The 19,978-nt window shown below is 41.2% G+C and overlaps 1 protein-coding gene across 4 annotated transcripts in view; it reads left to right on the top strand.

Annotated features, from left to right (window-relative positions):
- Bnc2 (basonuclin 2) overlaps nucleotides 1-2,771 on the top strand; it is a 396,952-nt gene extending 394,181 nt beyond the window's left edge. For 3 of the 4 annotated variants that reach the window (XM_051188127.1, XM_051188125.1, XM_051188126.1), the window contains one exon: nucleotides 1,702-2,771. In XM_051188127.1, the coding sequence (XP_051044084.1) occupies nucleotides 1,702-2,362 (661 nt within the window). In that variant the 3' untranslated portion in view covers nucleotides 2,363-2,771. Of the gene's footprint in view, nucleotides 1-202; nucleotides 237-1,701 lie in introns of all 4 variants that reach the window. The other variant, XM_051188128.1, reaches the window with a different exon arrangement.
- The last annotated feature ends 17,207 nt before the right edge of the window (nucleotides 2,772-19,978 follow it).

The following is a 19,978-nucleotide window of genomic DNA, read 5'->3' as shown; positions in this document are numbered from 1 at the left end:
ATCTGAAAATCAAGACAACATGTGAGATGATCACTTATGACAGAAAATAATTTTGTGATCACATTTTAAATCCCTATTTTATTGTTTAAGTTTCTAAAAGCTGGATGTCTAGAATGTGAATTTGTTTTCTCTCTTTCTCCCTCTTTCTCTCTCTCTTTCTCTCTCTGTCTCTCAATCTTGCTTTCTTTTGTGATCGATTTAGCAAAAGATTAGAAAGCTGATCTTATTGTCACAAGGTAAGCTCAGCCTTCCCAAGTGCAGTGTGCAGAGGGCTGCCACCCTGCACCCCTCAACCCAGAGTGCTGATTGTCTTGTGTGGAAAGGTGGGAAGCTTCTCCCTCCTTTCTTACCCTGGAGGCACATACCTCTCACACTTCTCTAGGAAACTTTAGCCATGCTTGTTCCCAATTGGAGTGACTTCTGATGTATCCAGGAGACTGCCATTCATGAGCTTAATACTGACCATTTAGGTCGTTTCTATCAACACAATTAACTTCCCTAAGATGTCCAGCCTCCAGTGCTGGCAAGTTTTATTTGCCTGTTTCTTTATCACTGTGTCTTTTGGAGGATCATTTTCAATTTAGGAACTTGGCAAACATCTGAGCCTTTGCAGGTGGAGAGAGGTATATGCCCAAGGGTGCTTTAAAGTCAATGGGGGGGTGTAAATACAAAGGCAATGTTTTCAGATAAACAGTGACATGGACTTTGTAAGACCTGAGGTCCCTGTAGATGCTCTGGGAATGAATATCACCCTTTTAAACACAAGCAAAACTCTTGCTTGTCAAAGTTAGGGGTTCTGTTTGTAAACTAAAGGGGACCATGTCATTGTACTTAAATTTTTTTTAACTTGTTATGCTTTAATTTTATCCTTTTGGTGATTTCTTTTGGGAGGGGGTAGGGGTAGGGGTTTCATTTTTAGGAAATTATTTATAAGATTATGTTCTAAAGAATTAGACTTTAAAATAGTGTTGAGAAGACAGTGCAATAATAATATATAGTAACTTTGGGAAACTAAATATGTTTTGCTATTAGATTTGGGTGGGATTCCAGATAAGCTTGAGAAAAGATTTATGTCATAAGAAAAAATAAAATCTCTTAACTTTTTTAAGTCACTAATTTTCTGAGATTTTTTTAAAACTGAAAACACGAAATATAGGAGAGTGAGGAAGATGATTTTTTTTAAAGTTAAATCTAAATTATGTAGAATATTTAATTTTTAAAGATGAAGATCTTTTTCCAAGTATTTATTGTGCTAGAAAAGGTTTATTTGCTGTTCCTTTCTGGTTTTAAATAAATTTAGACTATTCCATTTAGACAAGCTGAAGTTTCCATTCTTTTAACCTGTTTTATGTTTATTTTCCTGTACTTACTTTATGTATAAGACATCTGTTATGAGGTCCTATGTGACTGATGCACTAATAGGACAGTCATTGAGAAAAGAGTGCCTGAGTTTGTAGTCATCCTGCCCTTGAAGAGCTTATTCATAAAAATGGCATCAGTGGAAAGTTATTCTTTCTGCACCTCTCACCTGCACTCAATCCCAGGTCCTGAGGATATAGGGAAGGAACTTTGGCTTTTATAATTGGGAATGAATGTGCATATTTGGTTCTTAATGAAAGTTGAATCAATTTTAAAATGCTCTCCTTTTTCTCACCCTTCCCCACTCCCTGTGCGTCTCCCCCTTCCCTCTTGTTTTCCTAGACACAGTGCCAACATAAACCTGCACCGTAAACTGTTGACCAAAGAACTCGATGACATGGGCCTGGACTCATCGCAGCCTTCCCTTAGCAAGGACCTCCGGGATGAATTTTTGATGAAGATCTATGGTGCCCAGCACCCTCTAGGGCTCGATGTCAGGGAAGATGCCTCCTCTCCCGCAGGGACGGAAGACTCCCATCTGAATGGGTATGGGAGAGGCATGGCAGAGGACTACATGGTCCTTGACCTGAGCACCACCTCCAGCCTCCAGTCCAGCAGCAGTATCCATTCCTCCAGAGAATCGGATGCAGGCAGCGATGAGGGGATTCTTCTTGATGACATTGATGGTGCGAGTGACAGTGGGGAATCGGCACACAAGGCAGAGGTCCCCACCCTCCCCGGCAGCCTAGGGGCTGAAGTTTCAGGATCTCTTATGTTCAGCAGCTTGTCTGGGAGCAATGGTGGGATCATGTGCAACATTTGCCACAAAATGTACAGCAACAAGGGGACTCTGAGGGTCCACTACAAAACTGTGCATTTGCGAGAAATGCACAAATGCAAAGTCCCAGGCTGTAACATGATGTTTTCCTCTGTGCGAAGCCGAAATCGGCACAGTCAGAACCCTAATCTCCACAAAAACATTCCCTTCACTTCGATAGATTAGTCCCAGAATGGACACTACAAATGCCAGCTCTCACCAGATGGCCTACATGTTTGAACTGCTATAGCCAGTGTGTGCTTCCATAGCGGGGCACATGTGCATGTACTTGTGTATGCCTCTGTGTCTACACTAGTGCAAACATATATTTTCTTTTCTTTAGATAAAAATGATAAACACTAGGTGCTTTTGAATTTTTTTCTTTTCCTTTCTAGTTTTGGGGGAGGGTGGGTCTTTTACTTGGGATAAAAACAAAAGTACCCCTTTCAACACACACACATACACACACACACAGGAACACACATATAAAGTGTGAAATTAGCCCCGATTTTGATAGAATAATTCTTGGTCTTCTCCAAAGAGACGTTTTGTTGTACCTATGACTGTTGCCTGCAAACGAAAATAAATAAATAAATAAACAAATAAATAAATAAAAGGGAAAAAAAGAGAAAAGAAACAAAAAGGAACTTCTTATAGTTGTCTTTTGTGAACTTTAAGGTTTTGAGAGAATCTTTAATTAAAGCATGGCAGATTCACCTGTAAATATTTAGCCTTGAGAGGCCAATGACGTAAAACAGTTGTATTGATTGTTGTTTAACTCTTCTTTAATTTTGACAGTTACATCCCGCTGTTAGATATGCAGGATCTAAATAGTTTGTTGGCTAGTTCTATTCATTTTCATTAGCATTAATGCACATTTTCTTTAAGAACGAACAAACAAAAAATAACAAAAAAAAAGAAAAGAAAAAAGAAAAAAAAATACATTGTCTTGTTTTTACTACCTGTTAGATATAGTAATAAAGACGTGCTGGCATGCTTTGAAGCACAGAGCTGATTTTTTAAAATGTCCTGTACTAGTACATAAATCAGTCATGCACTTTTTTCAGACACTACAAGGGGATGTGTAATATCCGTGCTTCTTTTTATGCTTAAACTATCGCCATACTTCAACAACTATCTTTCTTTAAAAAAACAAAACAAAACAAAAACAAAAAACCCACTTGTATAAAAATGGTCTGGTGAGTAAAGGGCACAAATGCCAAACAAAAAGTATTAGTGTTAACACAAAATGCCAACTTTGCACAGGTTTTCAGAAAAGAAAATACAATTAGTCACTCAACATAACCACAGGCCCACTTTTTGGCCACAAGAAAACTAGCTTGCAAAAAACAAAAACAAAACAAAAACACGTGGTGATTCTTTGGAGTGTTGAATGTTATTAGAAGCCACATTGCACCCTTCCCCCATACATGTTAAATGACACGAAAGGAAACAAAATAACGTGGTGTGAAACAGCCCTGGCATTTCTTTTGTAGAGGCAGGATAATATTTCAGGACACAAGAGTGCAAATTACTCACTAAAGGAACAAAGCTGAATACAGTAAGAATTGCACACCCATTTCCAAGGCCCTAATCCTTATCCTTGGAAAAGTAAGAAAAAGTCTGAGCTGGATTATTCCGTTGTATGGCTGTCTCATTTGTTGCAAATTCTGCAGTAGCACTGCACTCAGGCCTGCTTAATAGACAAAATCAAAAGCCAGCTTACAGCAGCTGTTCTTGGAAGCTCTGAAAAAGCACGCACGCACGCTGAACTTGAAAGGAGCAGCTCTCCTCTCCAAGTAAGTGAGCATGAGCGAGCAGCAGAAGGAGATGGGAAGACAGGGTCTCACTGTGTAGTGTTCTGTGTTTCCCCACACGAATTTGTCAGAAAGAAGTGAAAGCAAGCCTGAAACCAAGCAATTGAGAGTGAGAACAAGGCAGGGGAGACTGCTCCAAACCTTTTTGTTTTGTTTTGTTTCTGATGTTTACACATGTTGCCTGAGCTGGTTAACCACATCAGCAGCCTCGGCTACCACAGCATACTGACTAAATGAGGATATTTACTCAACTTCATTTGCAGCCAGAACTGCTGGGCTGTGCTTGCAGAATGGGTTTTGTTATTTTTTTTTTCTTTTTTGAGGGGAGGGGAGGAGTTGGGGGCTAAACAATAGTTTTTTCAAACTACATAACAGAAAGAGAATGTATTTCTTTTCTGAATTTAATGGCCTCAAACATTTCTCCCAACAATCTAAAACTTAGAGATACCCTTTGTTGCAATTTTCATATCATTTCCATTTTTTATATTTTATTTTTTTTCTGTGTTCACATCAGCATTCACTTCCGTTAAATTTGCCAAAGGAAACTGTCCATATGTTTCTGTTATTATTCCTGTGCGATTTATTGTACCTCACAGTATTTATTTTCCTTTCCAAAATTCAGCATCACTCATTGGGAGTTCTGGGTTTTTTATTTTTGAGAATTCCCAAGCCTTAGGCTCTTAGAGGTGAGCTAGGTGTTCCTAAATCTTTATCTTTGTCTCCTTCTGAAGATGCCATGGGGTGCACTTGGTCCTTCATGTATTCCACTGAGAGGAAAGACCAAAAGCATTTGCACTTCAAAAGAAACTATCACACACAATGTCTGTTAAGTGACAAATGTTTACGGTAAAAAGCTGAGGAATTAATAATAACTGTTTCTGTTTCCTTGTACCTTTCATTTCCCCAAAACTTAGTTGCTTTATTTTGGTGTCATGTTAAGCTGAACAAACAGATGTGTTCCTTTGTTTTATAACATACAAGACTCTGTACAGTATGTTTGTGAAAGATTGAACTAGAATAATGAACATTTGTTTGCAAACATTTGGTCCTCTTAGCATTCTCTATATTGCGCTGCTGTCTTTTATCAAGTGCTGGATTCAAAGGGGATTGAAACACATTGTTACAATCTCATCAGAAAATATGGAAACTGTCTTTTAGATTGTGTGTGAACATTAGTATGCCTTTATGTTTTAACAACTTTCAGGTGTTAACACTCTTTGAGACAAAAGCATTCATCTCTACAAAATCAGTGTTTAGTGTGTTTAATTGAATGTCCAGTGAAATGTCAAATGGTTCTGAGTGACCTAGCTGTCAGAAGCCATATCAGCCGGCAACCCAGGCTCAGAACAGCATTTGTCACTTTCTATACACCTGGCTGATGTCTATAGCCAGCTAGAAAAGGTCTAGAGGTAATGAGATTCAAGAAGTAGCATATCCTTGCTCAGAAACTCAAGTGTGTACCCATTTGTCAGAAATGGCACTAAGACCTGGGAAGTTGGCCCTTTTTAAGTATGCTCCTTATTTGCTCATGGACCCAATTGTTATGGTGGCCTCTTCACAACTGAATATTCCAGTATAAAGCCTATTTGCTTACAAAAGACAGGGAAAGTCAGTGAATATAGCACATGAAGTGAGGAATCATGAGATGTTCGGTTATGATTTCAAAGTGTGGCTTGTTCTTGGGCGTGCCTGAGTTCAGTGCTTTGACTTAAGCACTATTTCTCCTGAGGATGGGAGCCCCAAGGCTTATGTGCAAATGGATAGGATAGGATAAGAAGATTAGCATTTTGACCAGGCACACTCTTCATCTCTGCCCATCCATGCTCTTTTATTCATTCATAGGAGTTTCCTGTCCCCCAACAGTTTCTAGCTACATCTATTCTTTTCTAGCTGAAAATGAAAAGGAACATGGGTTTTCACAATCCATTTGATTGAGTTTTGCCCAAGTTTTATCACTGGTACATCATTAGGCAATATTCATTGTGCATGTTCTCCAGCTAATGTTGAAGTATGCTGTTTTGATTACTTTAAACTATGTTTTTGTAAATATTAGCAAAGCTGGTCCACTTTGGGGAGTATCTGCATGCTATGGAGGGGGGAAAGAGGGCAAGGAAGAGGATAGATAATTCGTAATCTGGCTTTGAAAGTGTGATAAAAGAACCTGCTGTTCTTGTTCTGCTAGTAATTGTGTTTAAGAAACCAGCTCAGGGTAACTGGTCCCCAGGCTTAGTGCAGCTGCCCTAGTCAGCTGAACCCTTTCTTAAGGTTTAAATGTATAAACATTTTCCCTCTCAACATGACTAACATCATTTTTAGAAACCAATGTTAGCAAAGCACTGTCATCATCCCAGTCATATGACTTCTTTGTTCATGGCTTCCCAGTAAGCAGAGAGGGGTGTTTAACCAGTTACAGCCCATTGGGGCACACATTGGCTCTTAAGAGGAAAGAAAAGCTCTGAACCTAGCTTAGAAGCATGCCCCCATTGTTTTCAGGAGAAACCTCGAATGCCACCTAGTAACATGGACCCCCCCCCCCTTCCACCATATGTAATAATCCAGGCAAATGGATAAGAATGGTGACCCTTGAGAGTTCAAGCATAGCAAGCCAATAATCAGACTGAGATGGACACAACATACCTAAGCAGTCTCAATTGAATCAAGTCTGCTGGCATTGGGTTACAATAACAGTGAATAGAATCCACCTGTGCTAAGCCGTGTTGCATCTACTATTGTATAAAGGAGTAAGACATACAGGAGAGAGTCATGTGACCACAGCCTGTCTTAGAGCTTTTACAAATTATGACAAATTACTTTTCCTCTACCTAGACTAGGTGTGTTTAAATCCGTGGATTTAACGCTTTCCCTCTCAGTCTCTGATTTTAGGAGGGATCTAAAAGGGCTGTAAAATGCAGGTGCCAAAAAAATGCTGGTTAGGGCTGCAGTTCTTATAGAACTGTATTATAGGCATTAAGTGGAGAACCTGCTTTGGCCCTGCTTTGAGGGTGCTGGAAATACAAACAGTCAATGCATTTGCAAGAGTTTTTTTGGGAGAAAAATCTAAGTCCTGCCTTATGGTGGGTGCCAACACACACCCCTGCAGAGTACCCCATCACCGGCTGAGTCACTGAGCACATCTTGGGGAGGAATTACAAACATCTTAGACATTCATTATACATCAGGGAAGCAGTTGTGAGCTTTGGGGTTGCTCTCCTTTTGAATGAGAAGTGGTGGATAGCCCTGGTTCCTTTGGGAACCATAGAGATGCAGAGTCATCTAGATTAAAGGCCAGCGATGAAAGCTACTTCCTTCTCCTCCCCTGCCCTTCACTCTCCTCCCTTCCTTCCTTTCTTTTTTGAGACAGGATTTCTGTAACAATCCTGGCTGTCCTGCAACTCCCTTCATACACCAGGCTGGCCTCAAACTCACAGAGATCTGCCTGCATCTGCCTCCTGAGTGCTGGGATTAAATGTATACTCTACCACTGCCTGCCTGGCATATAACTTATTTCAAATTACAGTGAGTGGAGATCACGCCATGCAAGTGATTTGCTTTTACATTTTCTGGTAACATAGAGAGTTGGGATCATAAAGCTGTATGGCTATTGATCTTATGGTCCAAATGGGAGTTTAGGCACAGCTTCTTTTTCTCCTCAGAATGTCCCTGTCACTGTTAAAATATATCTGATATGCTCCAGGCTCATGCCATCCATTCCTGTCATTGCAGAGGCCCTTGCTATGATGATATTATTAATGTCATCTTCCATGCTCTTGTCCACACACCCAGCCTTCCTCGTGTCCTTTTATCTGCAGTCTTCCCACATTTTACACAATTATTTTCATAGTCCTTCTGCAATAATTTGATGACATATACTGTCCTTTGGACATTTATTTTTAAATTTTCAAATGCCTGATAGCAAAGGGCTAGAAAGTCCAACATTTTTACAAGTATACTAAGTTGAGTCTGTTATTGTTCATTATAATTATATATATATACATATCATATATATGTGTGTATATATAAACATACTTAAAGCAACACACTATAGTTGTCATAAAACTATCTTTATTCTTCTCCAAAGTGTTCTTGTAAATTCGTTTGACCTTTACTGCAGGAAAAAAAAATTATATAGGGTTCAGGACAAGGCTCAGTTTGTAACAAATAGCAGACCATTACAAAGAGGAAAGGCAAAAGCCAGGGCTGAGCAGCGAGAAGCTTCGGTTCAATTTCACCTCATATCTTTCTAATAACTTACTTGTCACTTTATTACCTTCCAGTAATGTGAATGCTGCTGACAAGACTGTCACACTAACAGCAGACAACACCCTCTCTGCTTCAGCCCCAGTTCTCCTGGCTACTTATTGCCCTGGCCCTGAAGGGACACAAACTAATAGTGTGCTTTCCAGTTCAGCACTTGGCCATCAAATATAAACGGATGCGTAATTGCCTGTTTATCCCTGGTGAAGGGGAAATTGAGTAGAGGGCCAGGCTTTCCCACCAGTTCCCTGCTATACACGCTCATTCACAATCAGCCTGCATCCTCCATCTCTCCTTCTCCTTCCGTCTGTCCCCTCCTCCCCCGCCTCCCAGCCAACAGCGAAGCACATATGCATACCTACTATGTCTTTAGGAAACTGTAGGCTGATTCTACACTCTCTCCCCAGCTATTCAGTGGACAGTAAAAAAGATGATGTCTTACATAAAAGGTCACTAGAGAGTTACAGTCTGACTGTTCTCTATTTCTTTGAAACAGGAATTCAATTCTATGCCCATCCATGGAACTGGGAGTGACCATGCAATTGTAGAACATTTCCTTGCTAATCAATGGCATAAGTAGGATTAGGTTGCCTGTATTCTGTGAGGAATGGATTAAAATACTTTGTTCCTTGTCAAAATAAAGTGTGTGTGTGTGTGTGTGTGTGTGTGTGTGTGTGTGTGCTGTAAACAGTGTTGGAGTGTTTACATCTTTGTCATCAACCCATTATATAAATGCATACGTTTATCTTTCAATAACAGACTCCAAATCCATATGTAACAATGGATTAACCTTTGCCAAACTGAGCTGACAATCAGAATGAAATAAGGTTCTATTCTTTCCCCTTTAGCCACTAGGACAATAAAGATCTTACATGTGAATGGTAAATTCTCCATTTTGGAAATTTTGGAGAGGTCCAAGTATAGTGAGCTTTACAAAATCCAAGTGCAAAGGCTTGAAGGGAATACAGTTAAAATTTTACGTTCCAGGATACCTTGAACCCAAATAATGTGTCATGTTGATTGTTTCTGAATACTAGACTACTCAAAAGGCGGTTGAAATGTGGTTAGTTCATGATGAAATGAAGCGTGGGCTGTATTTAAACACCTTCTACATAGAACTATGCCCATGGCACACCCTGCAGAGGTACGAGCTGTCACATTTCAGATAAGGTGGTAGTCAACTGAGGTGATATGTGGAGGTGTTGTCTTTGTTGTAGCTTTTTCCAGTGAAAGGAAGAAGGCAGATTTCGGGACATGTAGCATCAGGTCTATGTTGACAAAGCTGTGCTAAGTCACTTTTTTGAAGCAGTCTGAGGACTGAGAAGACAAGCACTTTGAAAAAAGGACTTTGGGTCTGAGTAAAGACAGTTTGTTGACTTGGTAATTTTTTTTACATTCCCTCATGTGTATTTATAATAAGCAGTTACCAAACAGCTTAATAAAATTGCAATTAAAAACTCAGTTGCCAAAATAGCACAAATTCTGCTAGCAAATACTAGCTTTGTCCCCTGAGCTCAAAGTAACAGGGACACAGAAGGACATTTTATAGTTGCAATGCTTTATTTAGCTTTCTTTAAAGACTCATTGAAGGGAAGGAAGAGCAGAAAATGGTATTTTAACAGAAATGGAGAGAAGTAGATAGTGTAAAAGTATATTTCTTCAAGATAGAGAGAATCTAAGTGTTATGCCAAGATTTTATTAGGCTTCCTGTTGCCAAATGTGATGCTGAGTAAATACACCGCTAAAATGGCAAAAGCATCAATTATTAACTGGCTCTGCCCACTTCTGTTATGGAGTTCAAAGATTGGGAGGAGACTTTAGGGAGACCCAGGTGTAGTAGAGATCTCTCCCCTGCTGGCCCTGGAATGGTTTTCAAGAAGGTGAAAACTCGAGTCCGCATGGTATCCCCCACCCACCATGCTAGGTGGACTGACCTGGCACTATCTTTGTGGGCACTAACTTGCCTGCCTCTTCATTACTAGGAGACAAAGCATCCCCCTATCTACTCCAGAATCAGTATAGAGCTTGTGTGTAAGCACTGATTCACAAGGCATGATGCTCTTGAACTTCTAGCCAATGTGCTGAGTTAATAGGGCCACCTGGGATGTATAAACCAAGACTGACTTGTTCATTCTTTTAAATCTCATACTCTACTTTAAGCATTTTTTGCATGTCTTTGTACAGAGTCATTTTTCTTCTCGTTGCCTGTCTTAATCTCCTCTGGCTTTTTTCCTATCCTCACTCTAGCTAGCCCTTTGCTCCCCTGATGTTACCCACTCCCCTCCAAAAAATAAATAAATGAATAAAACTTTTCTGGGGCAAGTGAGTAAAACACTCTCTCCCTTGTCCTGGTTTTGATAACTTTGGAGATTTGTGCATTCTACCCTGCCCAGGTTTACATAACAGGAATTAAGCAAATGAGATGTTTTAGTATTATGTATTAACACGATAGGACTAAGATTCATAGTATACAGTGCAGTCATTTTTCCTGTGCAAACGTTGGTTCTGCTGTCCTACAGATGAAGCTACCCTTATCCCACCAGTGCCAGTCTGAACAGCTGTGGGAGAGCTCAGAGTGGGTGAAGGGGGCAAAGAAGATTGAGAAACTGGGCAAGACTTAGGTCTGTAGGATGTGGAGAGATTCCCTCACCTAGATAAGAGAACATGGAACACCCCCCCCCAAAACCCTCTGGTACATCTTGAATAACAAAAGCATTAGGCTCAGCTTTTATATTCCATACTCAAAGTGGATAAAGGGAATTGAAATATCTTGAGGGAAGGAACTTCTCCCCACGTATGTCCCTCTCTCACCTAGAGTTGAGGGGCTTAGTCCTTTTTCCTTCTAATCTCATTTGTTCGAGGTCTCTTCCACCAAGCCTCTGGCAGAACCAAATCTGTATCAGGAAAGGCAACTTCACCAAGAGATGGGACAGCGTGCATCCCCGACCTAATAATTGTGACGTTGGTAGCTTCATGAATACTGTATATATTTTAACCAATGGTTTTGTTTTTGTTTCACTTTGTGGTTTGTTTTTATCAGCAGTCTAAGGTAATTGAAATTGTTTATTTACTATTTCCTTTGTTGTATTTTCTGTACTATAACTGTCTACAGTATGTCTTTTGCATAAAATGCATAAGGGTTTGGGGATGTAAATGGAATTTTATTCATATTTTGTCCAAATACCTCTTGTAATTTGTATCAAAATTCTTGTACAATTTTTATATTAAAGATTTATCAGTCACTGAGAGCTTCTGGCCTTTTGACTTGAAGAAACCACTTTGAACTCCCTAAGTGCCCTTCACAGTTCTACCTGTAATGCCCAGTGCCCATCACTCCATTTTCCTGTTGATCTTAGCTGACTTAGAGCCAGTCTCCTGTGGGGACTGAACATGGTATTACTAAGAGACTTCTCAGGAAGCCACCTCATCTCCTGCTCAGATGGTTAAGTGGGATTGGTGGCACAGGAAACTAAGCCAATCCCAATAGAGCCAGGCAGACATTGCCCCAAACACTCCCTCACTAAGCTCACTCTTTGGGGTGCCCCTTCTATGTCTTTCCAGAGAGGCTTTCCCCAAAAAGCCTTTGCTCTGTTCCTTGAGTCTTGAGCCCAGACTTCCTGCACATGCATTCCCTTTCCTCCCCGGCCCTCTAACTTGTAGTCCTCAGGAGTAATGACTACATATTTTCTCATGCTAAATGCTTGCCAGGGTTTGTTGTTTTGTTTGTTTGTTTGTTTCTTCAGATTGTGCTTGTTAAAATCTAGAAATAAAATCTTCAGAAGGAAAAATGTCATAAGGAGGGTGCTTTTGATTCTTCAGAGTTTAATCTTGCCCCACCTATCAAACCAATCATATTTAAAGCAACCTGTTGCAGACTCCCCTCCAAATAGGCATTCTCTGCCCTCTGTCTCCAGAGCTGATTGCTTGTTTACCCTGTTTCCTCTAGCTTACCCTGTTGCCTCTAGCTTACCCTGTTTCTAGCTTCTAGGCAAGAACATGGCCCCTACACACTACAGCAACCCACTGGTCCAAACCTCTGGGCAAGCTACTGGTTGCCCAGTAGCCACCCAGCTGTAGACCTATACCTGACTGACGGTCCTTCTATGGCATTGAGTGTGCATTAGGTTCAGCTTTTATATTACAGATAAAGGGATTGATGTGGCTTCCTCCCTTCATTTCCCAGCACTCAGAGACACACTTGGGGTAAGGGTAAGGCAAAGGAACAAAAGGTTAAGTGACGGGTGCAGGGGGGGGGGCAGCTACCTCTGCTGTGTGTGTTTCTGAGTGTCACTGATGTGTTAACACACTCCTGCAGGGAATCCAGGCATAATTATCATCTCTTCATCTGTCATAACACATCTGTAATTAGCAAGAATTCTCCCGTATGCAGTTCCTTCTCTTTAAAGAAAAAAAAAAAAAAGTCATTTTAAATGTTACCAAATGATGAGACACCTCCTGGTTAGTGAAAAGACACCCATGGAGACCGGTCCTGGTACAAAGCTTATCAAAACAGTTGGGGTTGTGGCCAGGTGCTGTCCTGAGCCATGGTAGGACTGGCTCCCTGCTGGCTTGCTTCGTGTCCATTGACAATGTGACAGCAGATTAAGTGCTACTAATTTAATAAAGCTGCCGAAGACGAAGCTGATCTATCAGTGGGGACGAGAAAGGACCACAGTGACCGAGCTTGCTGAGAATATTGAGTTGCCTGAAGTGATACTGGTGGGGCGGCTATCGATCCTCAGTAAGGCACAGTTATTTTTAGTCACCTGATTCGTGGCCACCCAGTCATTACCCATATTCATCAGAGATGTATAATGAACAGAGGTATTGATTAGGAGGGGTGCTGCGGAGATTTCCCAACAGTGCTAGTTCACATTGATAAGTCTCAAATGGGAATACAGGCTACACAGTGCAGAAACATAACTTATAGTGTTCTAGGTTCTTCTATTGATTTTATTTGTGTGGAAAGGCAGAGGCGGGGCAGTCAGCCTTGCACACAGTGGTGCTGCCTTGACCTTCTTCTGAAGGCTTGCTTGGGAAGAAAAGAGGAAAAATAGAAGCACGGCTCTGCAACAAGTACCCAAGCCCAGCCCTAAGTTTCCAGGCTCACTGCTCTACCCCTGTACTCAATGCTGGGCCATGCCAGACAGAGCTCAGAACCATCCCGCACATGAAGCCTTCCCTCCCCTACAGATCAACATATGGCCTCAGGAAATGATCGAGTTAGGCTAATTGCACCAAGGTGGCATGATAGGAACATAATGATCCCTGGCTTTAGCATGCTGACCCCAAACCTGGCAGTGCCAGTACATCATAACTTCCCAAACATTTTGCTAAGCTGCTGTTTGCAAATGCCATTTGGTCGGAGGTCTAGCCCACGCCCTGAACTTGCACTGCTGTGTTTAATCCTACAACGGAGTTTGCAGTGCATGTCTTTGCAAAGAGCTAGTGTTAACCCAAGCACCATGTGTTGCCTGACAAGCAAGCTGCATGCTGTCTGATGCAACTAGAAACCAACCCCAGGAAAGAAAGAGTACATGACTAAGACCAGGACAGCTGTACAAAATAAGTCTCAAATGCATGGTCAGAAACCAGAAATTCACAGGCAGCTGCCTGGCATCCCCTACAGGGCATCAGCAGCTCCTGGCTAAGCACTAATGGAGTGCTATAGAAATGCTAAGCCACCGCTCAGCCACCCAGGCAAGGGACACACTTTTCTTCCCCCAGTCTCCCCTTGCTTGAGCCAGGTTCATGGCTGTTTTATTTGTCAGTGTTCTCACGGCCCTGTCCTGATCTCCCTTACCTTCCAGCTCTGGAATTGTCATACGCGAGCCACTTGCAGCCTTGGTTCAGGTCTTCACATGATGGTCATTTTGAATCTCGTTTTCCTCACTGACATCATCTCTTTTTTTCCACATGAAAGATTCAATAAACTTTGATCCTCTGGGGATAGACTGTGTCTTGGTTTCTTTCCTAATGCAACACACACACACAGACACACAGACATACACACACAGACACACACACACACAGACACACACACACCAAGGTCTTTAAAGCCCAGAGTTCTTTCTGTTGTGTCGCAACTTCATGCTTTTAGATAGATCCAAAAAATGGATATGAGCAATTGAATTTAGAGGTTCTCAGGTCTGAGGATATGTGCCATCTGAAGTGATTTTAAATTATATGAGGCCACTTCCAGGTTTTTAGAGAGATTCGTTTACAAATGCAAATTCCATTAACATTGAAGCACTGGCAGAATCCCCCTTTGTTTTTCCAGTGCTCTCCATCTCAACTTTCCTTGTTTTAAGTGGAGACTTTCCTCACAGACTTCCATAAAGTCATTTGCAGGCTAAAAACAAGACACTTCTGGATTATTTTCAGATGTCTTGTCAATCTGCCTTCTTCGGCAGAGAGCAATCATACAAGCTGTTTTTGTGCTTCTGCTCTTTCAAAAACTGAAAACTTGTGCTTGAAAACAAGATTTCTCCCAGTACCCTCTGCCTCAGCCCCAGAATGGGAAAGGGGCGCTTGGGACAAGATCACACACTCAAGGACACAAAACCCTTTGAAGTTCTCATTTATCTTCTGTGAGCTGGGTGGGACACAGTGTACAGGTGAAGTTCAGGAACCATGTGTCACATGGGAATTATGTTTGGAACACCATGAAGATGTGATATGTCCTTACATGGTCTGTGATGAGCAATGATTGTTCCATTCTTATCAGAGTCAGAGATGAGTAGTAGGGGGGATAGGAAGAGCCCTCTGGCAAGGTACAGTCAGGGAAACTTTAAGATTCTAAGTGAGATGAAGCGGAGTGTAAGTTTACACCTGTAAACCCAGCATCAGCAGGCTATGGGAGGAAACTACCAACAGTTATGGGGGAAGGCTAGGGTACAGGGCAAAACAATGAATGAATGAATGAATGAACGAATGAACAAAGGAATGCATGACCGAAGTAAAGTTGACTTTCAGCAGAGAAGCTGACCCATTTCTCCAGCTGAATACATCTAGGCAGAAGCTGCATGAAGCATCCATTTAAGAGCTGGAAGAAAGTAACACCGAGAAAGAAGGCCAGAAGCCAAAGCACCAAGGAATGATAGAAGTGAAGGTTGTGTCCCAATGGTTTGCTCATCAGAACAGAGCCATTTAGATGTTCAGAAGTCCAATGGTCAGGGACTAGGACAAACACAGTGAATACTCAGGGAGAAATTCACTGTCATTCCTCCTTTTAGTCTGCAAAATCAGCAACAATGGAAGCCCGAAAGAGCCAACATCTTATGAGAAGGGAACCTGGGAATTGTGGGGACATCACAGACTATTGCCATTGCTCTTGATTATTCTCCAGAACTTGATAGAGAAATGCTGCTGCTGAAGACATCACATACCTGAGACGTGAAGGATGGAGAAATCAAGGTGCTGGTGACCTGAAAGCTGCATCCTGACTGGCATGGCAAGATAAGATGTGATAATGGCATAAATATTGCTGGTGTAACCAACCACTTTCTGATTATATCTAAGGCTCTCTTCACAAGATGGAGCCCATATCAGGCACCATTATCAGGTTAAGAACGTATGACTAGACATGCAATAGGCCCTAGGAATGAACCTACTACTATTAGTTTGCTTCAAAACTATAAGCAGAGTATTAAACTGACTTCTAATGACTTATTCTTACACCCTCAGATTGGTACAATCCTCAACTCTCATCACAGAAGCTTCCTTTTGTAGTAGATGATGATTAATACAGAAAGCCACAACTGTCATCAAGCAAAGAATAAAATTATATGGAGTTCTCAGTCCTAAATGAGACATCATATTCAAACCCTACTCTCCCAAGGCTCTGGGACTATGGCAAAAGAGAGGGCAGAAAGATAGGAAGAGCTAGAGGAAGTGATTGGCTACAGTGAAATAACAGGACAATTGCACAGATTAACGGATAGTGGTTGTGACAATGTGAGCAAGACTTGCAGAAGCTCAATCAAAGTTCCACTAGCTGAGGAGCTATTGGCAACTGATAGATGCTGGGAGAGTAAGTTTTCTTTTCTTTAAAGGTGTGGCCACTGGTGGGTCAAATATACTCTTGTGGATGACCCCAAGCCCAACAGTGTGTAGGTAACACAAGTTGGTCTCTGTGGGTTAAAATAGTCAAAAGAAGTCACCAAGTTTGGTGAGCAGGGACAGAGAATGTAGATCTGGGAGGATATGGTGGAATGAATATGACTAAAATACTTTGTATAAAATTCTCAAAGAATGAATAAAAATGAATAAAAACATTATTTTTAAAGAAGGTGGGAGGATGGGGTTCTTTTTTTTTTTTTCTTTCTCTCTTACTGCTGTGCTTTCTCTTGGGCTTGGAAATCAGGGCTGCAGGAGCTAAGGGTAAGTAAGGTACCAGCTTTTCCTAGAGTACTAAAGAAAGCAAGGCTACCACCATTCCAGAGAGCCACAGAAAGGGAAATCATTGGGAAAGTGACTCCTTCAAACCTGAGTTTCTAGACTAATGTCCAAGACGAGCATGTACATAACTGAACTTGAAAAGTATACTCTGAGATGGACCAATAAGCAAGTCCCAGGCTGACTACTGAGTGGTGTACGACTGAAACACAGTTAAAGCTTAAAAATTGATGAACCAATACTGGCAATATAACCCCAGAAAACTGTTTGGAGCTTTCCACCTAAACATGTGTCAAATATCTGAAAAAACAAACAATCAAACAACATCAATAGCATCCATGGGATTTAAACAAGGTTTGTAACCTTTCTTATTTTGTTTTTATTTGCTTTGTTTTCAGCCTCTTCCTCGAGTTTATTCATAAGAAAACAACACTGGACATTAGCAAATAGTGAAGAGGTGTGTGTAAAGGGGTGACTATGCCAATCCATCTGTTTTCACACTGGTAGATTACTGCCTTTCCTACGGGCCTTCCAGAACCTTGGGCACCTTTAGGATCCTGAGCTGAGTTACAGACTCTTCTTTGGTTTGGACCTGTCTTTGGTTGGTAGAACCTGCAAGCCTTGGCCATGTGACCATGAATCCACTTCCAAAGCTTGGGGTAACCAACAAAAGAAAGTTGGTGGAGCTTGCTTTTGAGACCCTTTGGCAGGCTTAAGCTGGTTAGACTTCACAGGGGCCATGATGGCCTCAGGACAAGCATTCATCACCTTTGCATTGTTCACCTGTGTCTTCTTCGAGCCATTCTTACTCTGTCTATTGGCAAAAGGTATGTTACTCAGGGTCTTTGATTGGTCCCTCTTAGAAGATTCCTATCTTTGTGACTGTGGGGTTTTATTTTGTTTTGTTTTGTTTGTGTGTGTGTGTGTGTATGTGTGTGTGTGTGTGTGTGTGTGTGTGTGTGCGTGCGTGCTGTTTCTGTGACACTGGAGGCCTGCTTGTATGTGATGTGTTTTTGGACTTGTCTACAAAGTAGACAAACTGCTTCTGAAGCATCTGAATCCAGAAGAGGCAGCAAGACTTGGCATCTTATGATGTACTTGACAAGCCAATTTGTCAAATGGAGCCCTCTTTCTCCTTCCCTGCCCTCCTTCCTCTCTGCTTTTCCTAAAATTACCACTAGAATTTTTCTAAAAGTTCATAACATAAAATTTATTATTTTAAGTGTTTGGTTTCCACAGTCATTTACAGAACTTGGTCGTCTTCCCCAAGGGAAGCACTACCCACTAAGCATCAGCTCCTCTAGTCCAATCATTCTTCTCTCCGTGTGTGATTTGGCCCTACTCTGGGTGTCTCATAAACCGAAATCATGTCACTTATTTCATTTTCATGATGTCTTCAAGATTCATGCATGTTACAGCACGTACCTTTCTTTTAAAGCCAAGTAATATTCTTTGTGATGCATGGGTCCCATTTTGTTTATTCAATCATCCAGTGTTTGATATTTGAGTTGTTTCTAAGACAGCTATAATCCTCACAGGCCAGCTGCCTAGCCTGTGTGATCCATTCCCTTTGAATGGAGGGTGTATATGACTTACTTTTCACAAATGGACTGTGATAAAGCTGGTATTACTTTCCTGATCAGGTTGCAAAATACTGTGACTTCTGCCATATTAATGGATTAACTCCCTTTCTCATGGGGCTCTACCCTCTTCTGTCTCTATATTCACTAAATTCAGTACTCTCCCACATACTCTTCCTGACTTGAACACTTCGATAAAGTGAGCTTCCATGTGAGGGAAGCTCATATCACAAGGAACACAGAGGGGCTTCCAGCAGGTGGCTGTAAGGAGTACGGTTTTTCCGCATGCCGCCTGGTCTTGTCCCGCCGCCACGCCAGCCCCAAATAACACACAGAGACTCTGTATTTGATATAATTCTATTGGCCTGTTTCTTGTTTCTTATCGGCTAGCTCTGTCTTAATTATTAACCCATTTCTATGTATTTCCACATGGTTTCACCTACTGGGGAGTGGGGCAGGCATCTGGTCTCCCCAGTCTCTCCATGCTGAACCCTCCTATCTACTTCCTCTTTCCTCCTTGTCTCTTAGTCCCTCCTATCTTCCTTTCCTATTGGCCAACTGTGCTTTATTCAGTAACCAGTATGAGAAACATATTTACAGAATTGCATCTCCCATCAGGTGGCCACAGAAGTGAGGTGCTCCCTTCCACAATAAGGAAACGAAAGGCAACAGCCACTGAAGAAGTTCGGATGCCTTTTCTAGAATGAGCCTTCTGATTAAAACCATAGATGGTTGTCCAACACATTGGTTATTCAGACCACTGATGGACCCTGAAGGAGAAGGCTCACCTACATCTCAAAGAAATTGTCGGACAATAAATGTTTTTTGTTTTGAGCAGCTGATATTTGAAGTAATTTGTAATACAGCTGTGTGTAATTAATGCAGTATAATATTCCAAGTGTCCTGGACATAGTCCAGAAGTTTCCAGCCTATGAAGAACAATCTTCTTTTACATGGGAGAAGACAATCAACTGACACCAATACTGACATGTCAACACAGATATTGTCTGAAAAGAAGACAATGTCAGTTAAACGCTGCACAGTAAACGCAAATAATATAGAAACAAATGGAAAACTGGAAAAATCTCTAGAGAAACAGAAGATAAAAAAGAACCAAATGGAAATTTTAGACTTGTTCAATAAGATAATTAAAAGTAAAAAAATGTCACAGAATTAAGTCAGTAGTAAAATGGCTATGATAGAGTACTCAGTCATCTTGGAGATGGGTCATACTATTCACCGTGTCTAAGCAACACAGAAAAAAGGTGGCATGGTATGCTATGGACCCAGGGAACAGTAACATATACTTAAATGTACTTACAGGAGCCCACAATAGGGAAGAAATAAGGGAATTAAAAGTATTTGAAAAACTTTCTAAAATGTTTTCAAATAAATGTTCTCTGGTGTTTTATCAATGTACATAAATAAAATACATAAATCAGGAGTAACACATTTGCCTCCATTTCTAGAACACTCCTTCTAGAAGATAAAAGCACAGAGATATAGCAAAGGTGGGTGGCTACCAAGGAAGGCCCAGAGTGGACATGAGAAGGCCAGGTAACTTGATGACAGTTGGACTTTTCTGTGATGAAACTGCTAGGTCCTGGAGATGGTGACAAATCTATATGTGTGAAATGTCATGAAACTGATTGAGGGGAGAAGTCAGATTTACTATTTACCAATTTAAAAACAATTGGAGGTAAAGATCGAATCCCTGGTTGTCTGAATGAAGTGTCCTTCCTCTATCTCCTGAC

The sequence above is a fragment of the Phodopus roborovskii genome, unplaced genomic scaffold (genome assembly GCF_943737965.1).
Source record: "Phodopus roborovskii unplaced genomic scaffold, PHOROB, whole genome shotgun sequence".
Classification (NCBI taxonomy): Eukaryota; Metazoa; Chordata; class Mammalia; order Rodentia; family Cricetidae; genus Phodopus; species Phodopus roborovskii.
Note: the sequence above shows the minus strand (reverse complement) of the source record. Positions and strands in the feature narration are given on the sequence as shown.